Raw genomic sequence first — 7223 nt, forward strand, 5'->3', positions numbered from 1 at the left:
AGGACAGCCCAGCCTTCAGGCACTGCACGCAGGAGACCCCTTTTATTGCTGAGATGTTATCATGTCGGCTGGATTAGGTAGAGTGTTCAAGGCATTTGTGAAAGGGTCAGACACAACAGATGAAGCCTCTAGAGAAGTAGAATGAAGCCAAGCAGTTACCTCTTACGACAATTATTACAAGGGAAATATAAAACAGAAGTCTGACCTAATCAAAGTTGCAAGTAATCTGCAGAATAGGTGAGGCAGGTTACTGCTGGTGGAACAAGGTGCGTTGGATCAATTCCTTCACCGCATCCTTGAGCTCCCTGTTCCTCATGCTGTAGATGAAGGGGTTCAAAGTTGGAGGTACCACTGAGTACAGAACAGCCACCACCAGGTCCAGGGCTGGAGAAGAGATAGCAGGGGGCTTCAGGTAGGCAAAAAATGAAGTGCTGATGAACAGAGTGACCACGGCCAGGTGAGGGAGACACGTGAAAAAGGCTTTGTGCTGTCCCTGCTCAGAGGGGATCCTCAGCACGGCCCTGAAGATCTGCACATAGGACAGCACAATGAAAATAAAACAAGCAAAGACTACAAATATACTAGCCACAAGAAACCCAACTTCCCTAAGATAGCCTGAGTCTGAACAGGAGAGCTTGAGGATCTGGGGAATTTCACAGAAGAACTGGTCCACCACATTGCCGTGGCAGAGTGGTACAGAAAAAGTATTTACAGTGTGCAGGAGAGAATTGAGGAACCCAGTGCCCCAGGCAGCTGCTGCCATGTGGACACAAGCTCTGCTGCCCAGGAGGGTCCTGTAGTGCAGGGGTTGGCAGATGGCAACGTAGCGGTCATAGGCCATGATTGTGAGAAGAGCACACTCTCCTCCAAGGAAAAATGCAAAGAAAAAGACCTGGACAGCGCAGCTTTGGTAGGAGATAGCCCTGTTATCCTGTAAGGAATTGGCCATGGAATTGGGGAGAGTGTTTGAGATGGAGCCCAGGTCGAGGAGGGAGAGGTTGAGGAGGAAGAAGTACATGGGGGTGTGGAGGTGGTGGTCGCAGGTGATGGCTGTGATGATGAGGCCGTTGCCCAGGAGGGCAGCCAGGTAGATGCCCAGGAAGAGCCAGAAGTGCAAGAGCTGCAGCTCCCGTCTGTCTGCAAATGCCAGGAGGAGGAAGTGGGTGATGGAGCTGCTGTTGGACATGGTCTCCATATGAACCCAGGGGTCCTGTACCAGAAGGAAAAGACAGTGACAAGTGAGGACAGACTTATCTGTGCAAAGACATCCCTCAAATATTCATGCTCCCTCAGCCACACCCCCCTTACTTTTTCCTGCTTGGCAGGACCTTTGTGCAGCTCCCTGGCTATTGCTCTGGTTTGTGCTGGCTGGGGGTGCTGTGAAGAGCAGGGCCCGTGGGCTCCCAGATGTGTTGGACATGCTCTAGGCCAGGGTCTGCCTGAGAGCAGGGGGCACGTAGGGACCAGGTCTGATAGATTTTCTCAGGTGAATTCCCTCTCATCATCAAAGGGCTTGACAGCATCTCCATCCCAAATACCAAGCAAACTTGACTGAAACAGGCTTTTTTTTTGTGTGTTTTTTCTTTCATAAAGTTATTCCTTTCCACCAGAATAACTCACCCCAGCCCCATCTCCTTTAGGGAGTATTTTCTGAAGGCAGAAATGCTGAGCATCTCTGCTGCGCTCAGGAAGAGCAGCCGCAAGTCCTGGGAGGCAAAAGGATTTACTGTGGCTTAGCAGAGGGGCAGGTGAGCTGGTCTGTCCATTTGTCTTGTTCCCAGCTGCCCTGTGTCTGCCCCTTGAAATGGAGGGGGGATTGCACTCCTGAGGTACCCGGAGAAGCAATCAGACCCCACTGAGAGCAGAGGGATCCACTGCAGATCACTAAGTATTTCACCCTGCCACCAGGCACCTTCACAAGGTCTCAGCACCCCACTCCTTGTCAAGGGCACAGTTAATTTTCCCAACCAATCACCCTTTCCCTGCTTGTAGCTTCTCGGGGTTTCCCCATTGAGTTTTACACACAAATGCTGGGGGAGAGATTTGCAGTCTGCAGGGCAGCTCCCAGCTTGGGAGGACACCCCGAGGAGTCACCAAGTGTCCTCATGGTGGCATCTCCTGAAGTCAGCTCAGTCCCCACCCGCACGGGCTGCACAGCCCAGAGCCCCACAGCTTCAAGGAGAGCTGGGACACTGGGTTCCCACGGACACGTCTGCGTGGGAGGACCCACGAGATGCACCGTAATGGCCCAGCTGGGAGAGTCCAGAAGAGAGACAGCCAGGCACTCGGGACAGCCTTCCCCTGTCCCAGCTCTGCCCGCCACCTCCCAGCCGGTGACACCGCAGGGCAGTCACCCTCAGCCCCTGTGCTGCACGGGCACGGGGCAGGAGAGATGCCCTTCACCTCTTCTTGGAACTCAGCGGGGCGAGGAGGCTGCTGGTGGCCTGGACTCCATGGCTGTGAGGGCAGAGGCTCTTCTGGGTGGGAGAGAGAAGGGGAGAGATGTCAGTGTCACAGAAATCGGGAATGAAAACTCCTTAGTGCTGGGTTTAGCATTAATGAGCAGGCATTACTTTATGTGGCTGGGGACATGAGGGAATCATTCCACCTGACATGTAAACCATACATTACAGTAGCCAAAGCTCATATCCCTCTTTTACATACATATTCATCAAATTTCCTAAAACTCATTATCATATATACATAGTTATTAGGCATGCAGTTTAGGTCTCCGAGGGACTTCCATGGAGGTCATTGGTGGTCTCTAGCAGTCTGTGGTGGTGTTTGGAGAGAAGCTCTTCTTGAACATTTCCTACATATTAGAATTGGACTTCATTGGTTTATGTATGCACTTCTTATCTCCAAACTAGCTTCAGCTAGTTCATTCTTTTTCAGAGCACCTTAATCTCCAAGGACAAGGGCTTCTCATTAGGAGTCTGCCAATTTACACACAGAGCCTCTCCATTTAGGCATTCCCCATGAGGTGTTTATCACAGTTGCCTAGCTGAAGGACCACTGTGCAACAGACAACGTGTTGCAGGTGTTTGATTGCTTAAGTTCTTACGCTAACCTAAACAACTGTTTTTTCTTCACCCATTTTCCAACATCAGGGGAAGGGACCTGCGCTGCAGGGCATGGCTAGAGGTGCCAGTAGATCCCCTGCCCACGTCTCTGCTGCCTGGAGCTGTGCCTGCTGGCAGCCTGGTTTCTCAGTTCCCATCTCCTGCATGCACAGACCCCATCTCTGCTGCTGCGTGCTCATCTCTGCCCTGCAGACACCTCCTGGGGCAGGGCACTGCCCAGGACCTTCTCTCTGCTTCAAAATTCAGGTAGGAATGGCAGAGAAAAACCTGCCAAGCCTGCTGCTGGTGATGCTGGTGATCTGTAAGCTGTGGGAGATTGCTCTGATGCTCCCAGACTCATTCACCTCTCAGTGAAACAGATCTGCATTGTCAGTACCTTCTCCAAACCAGTGAGAGTCATTCCCATCTCTCACTGCTCACCCAGGCAACCCAGAGTAGAAAACTGAAAGCACAGGCTCCTTCCCTTGCAGCTGAAGCCTCCCTTTTTTCTCTCTTGCAAGTTTCCCCCCCAGAGCTGTCCAGCCTGTCAGCAGGAGCTGTGGGCAGCCCTGACCCACGCCTCACCCCCTCAACAGCACAATGACCCTGCCCTACCAGGGGTGATTGTGATGAAGGACAGCCCGGGGTGCCCCTGGCTGCACACCCAGCTTCACGCTCCTGCAGCCGTCCCCAGGAAAAGGGAGATGACATGCCCCGTCCCCCCGACCGTTCGGCAGATAATCACTGCTCCAGAGAGCATCAGCCCTGGCATGTGCCAGCTCTAGAAGGACCCTCCCAGAGACTCTACCAGTATCCACCTGCAGCCAGAGACTTACCGTGTTAGGAGCTGTGATGATTTGTCCCCCAGTGAACTCTCAGCATCCTCCCACTCCACACTGTCTTACATCCCTCTCACTTCTCTCCTCTCCCCTTGTCACCCGTGGGCAGTGCCCTCAGCCCTGCCGTGCTCCGCAGAGATGCTGCTCCCGGGCAGAGCTGTCTCTCTCCAGTGCTTCCCGCTTGCCATCAGCTCCTCCTGCCCCTGGAGCCCGGCCCAGCCCAAGTCACCACTTTCTCTACCCCGCTGCTGTCCCTCGCAAGATCCCTGGTGCTCGAGGGCTGACAGCTCCCGAAAGGCAGCGGGGCTACCCCTGGGGAATGTTCTCTGAAGTCAGCTGAAGTAATCACCAATGTACCTCTCCCAACAGTGGAGAGAGACTGATTCCAACATGGTCTGGCCTGATAAAGCTGTTAATGCGTCTGTCTGGAAAATGGAATTTTCCTGTCCGAAACCAAAAAAAGGATGCATAGGGAGGGATAAAGAAGGAATTTGTTTCCCCTGTGCAGGGCAGGAATTTGGTTGAGGCAATGTGGGCATCTCATCCAGAGCTGGAAGCCCTTGGGCTCAAGCAGGACTCAGCTCACCCCATGCACCCCACATCTGACAGGATGGGGCAGCTTCTGGCATCTTCTCACAGAAGTCACCCCTGCATGCCCCTCTCCCTGCTGCTAACAAAAAACCTTGCCATGTAAACCAAATACAGGTGCCTGGTCATCCTTCCTATGATGTGCCCTCAAATACTCCAGGGTGTCTTTAATCTCAGGGTATGACTGCTGCTTGACATATTGAGCATGTTTTAACCACTGAAAAATGGTTATTGTCGGCCTGGCTTGCACTTCCGACTCTTTAAAATCTTTTTCATTGGGTCTTGTGTACGTGACACAGCCTTTGAGGAAGGGATAACAGAAACGGAGGTGGACGGGATGGAAGAGGACTTACCAGGTGATCAGGGTAGATGCGTGTTACGGTCCTTATCATGTGTCATCAGTGCCAGTAAATGCCTCGTGGAGTTGATGTCATCAGGACTGGGTCATGGTCAGACAAACTGTGCTCCTTTTCACATATACCCCACATGGACATGTTTATCTGACCTAATCTCCAACAATTCCACAAACGAAAATAATTTCAATTTCTTAGGACCAGAATCACCCTGTTTTCAGAGAAACAATTTAAAACCCAAAGTGAAAAATACTTGTTCACAGAGAGGTCCAAAATATCTGGGTGTGACATTTAACAAGTGGGTCAATCGGAGGAGCCTCCCAGGGTGACCTTGCCGACTGAGGGTGGGGGTTTCTGCCTCTGGGGGTCTGAGAGTCTTTATGGGATGCCAGAGAGAGCACTGGGGATTGTGCCAGGCTTGCTGTGGCATGCCTAGGAAAGAACCAAAGGCAGGGAAAGGGAAGGACCAAGGTGGTTTGGGGAGAAAGAAGCATCGGAAAACAGGGGGAAATGGAGATGAAAGGAGCTGGTCACATGTGGCTGGTCAGTATACTGTTTTAGGCGTACCATGGAACTGATGACTCCAGTCTGTCCTGTCTTCTTATGAAATTCCATCCACCACAACTTTCTGGGGTGAGGAGATGTCTGCTCTTGGTATGGATAGAGGTCCAAGGGCCCATCCCTGGAGTGGGAAGCACGAGTCAAAGGGGCTCAGGCACCTTCAGGGCCAGCAACTGGAGAGATCAGGCTGTGTGCATGTGTCATGTTGGTGGGTATGTCAGTGGGTGGAACCACTAGTGTACATCAAACCAGCTTAACCAGCAAGTAGGAGAGTCCTGGGAGCCAGGTATTTTGAGACCCTATGTCTGGACTAGACCCTGGTGAGCCCAGAGGATCTGTGAGTTGGTTGCTCAAGGGAGAAAGTGGCCCAAAGCAGCACCTGGAGAAAATGTGGGGTCTTGCAGTCAGGTACTGATAAGGCCACAGGTCTGGACCTGGAGGGGAGGTTGCCCTTGGTGTGAGAGAGCAGCAGGAATGCATGGAGCTCTTCCTGGGGACTAACAGTGAGTTAGATGAGAGCTGATAGGCCAGGATCAGAGGGCAGAACAACATGGGCAGCATTGTGGGAGGATGGGTGGATTTCTGCTCCAGACCTCTTGATCAGGTAGATGAGGCCTTCTTCAGACAATTGGAAGGAGCTTCATGTCTGCAGGCCCTGGACCTCATGGCAGACTGAAACTGTCCCAACTGCCTCTGCTAAAGAAGTGCAAGCCACCCAGGAGGATTTTGGAGCTCACTGGTGACATCTTCCTGACAAGGGTGACTGAGGAGCCAGTGAGGTGAGGTGCCCTGCAGCAGGACTTGATACTTGCAAACAAGGAAGATCTTCTCAGGGCTGTAACAATCAAGGGTGAGAAAGTAGAGCGTAGGATGCTGAGAGAAGGGAAGAAAGCAAGGGGCAGGACGTCAGGAGAGCAGGCTTTGACCTGCTGCAGGACCTGCTTGGAAGAATCCCATGGGATACAGCCCTGAAGAGGAAAGGGTGCAGAGAACTGTTTGATGGTTAATGATCTCCTCTTTGCACTCCAGAACAGTCCACACAGACATGCTGGAAGTCAAGAAAAGGTGTCAGGAGGATGGCATGGATGAAAAAGGAGCTCCTAACAGAAACCAAGCATGAAGAAGAAGGACAGAGGAGGTGGAAGCTGACTGCATTTCAGGCTCAGCGGTTCTGTGATGTTGTGCTGGAGAGAGACATTTGCGTGTGCACGTGCTTGTCTGTGCGTGGAGGAACTGGGGGGATCCAGGTCCCAGACAGCTGGAGAACCTAAAACCAGCTTCTGGAGAGATCCTTATTGTTTCAGTCTCTATACAACTGCAACTCCTCAGGCTGTTATTACATGAGAGACACCACCACCATCAAGGTGAGCTATCTGCACAGAGGCACTAACAGCTGACCAAATGGAGCTTCAGCCCAGGGAAACCTGAGAAACTCTGGGATTCTGGCCAACAGAAACGTCTTGAAGTTTACAAGGAGAAGTGTCCAGTCCTGCATTAGGAGGAAGAATAATCTCCTCATTTATCAGGGCAGGCTTGTACCTGAGTAGCTGAGCAGGGACCCTGAGGAGAAGAGCCTGGGCACTACGAGGACACCATACAAGATAGCAGTGCATGCTGGCCACAAACAAGGCCACCTGCATACAGGTCTGCACCAGGATGAGCATGGCCACCCAGACTATCCTGAGACTGGATGAAGTGTGGTTTCAGAGATAGTGGAGGTTTTTCCCAAAATTGAGAAACAACATGAGAAAGGAAGAATGGCACAAAGTGAAGCTTTGGAAGTTGAGACTGGACGTGAGGATTTTGTGTTATGTTGAGTT

The 7223-nt window shown here is 52.0% G+C and overlaps 1 protein-coding gene across 1 annotated transcript; it reads right to left on the reverse strand.

Moving 5' to 3' along the window:
- Nucleotides 1–247: 247 nt before the first annotated feature.
- On the reverse strand, nt 248–1033 carry LOC122154104 (olfactory receptor 14J1-like; the record flags this gene model as incomplete). Its single annotated transcript, XM_042800344.1, has 2 exons — nt 248–406; nt 791–1033. Coding segments are annotated over 2 exons (402 nt in total), but the record flags the coding sequence as incomplete, so codon positions are not given.
- Between the last annotated feature and the right edge of the window lie 6190 nt (nt 1034–7223).

Source organism: Tyto alba, unplaced genomic scaffold, assembly GCF_018691265.1.
Source record: "Tyto alba isolate M040663 unplaced genomic scaffold, T.alba_DEE_v4.0 Super-Scaffold_31, whole genome shotgun sequence".
Taxonomy (NCBI): domain Eukaryota; kingdom Metazoa; phylum Chordata; class Aves; order Strigiformes; family Tytonidae; genus Tyto; species Tyto alba.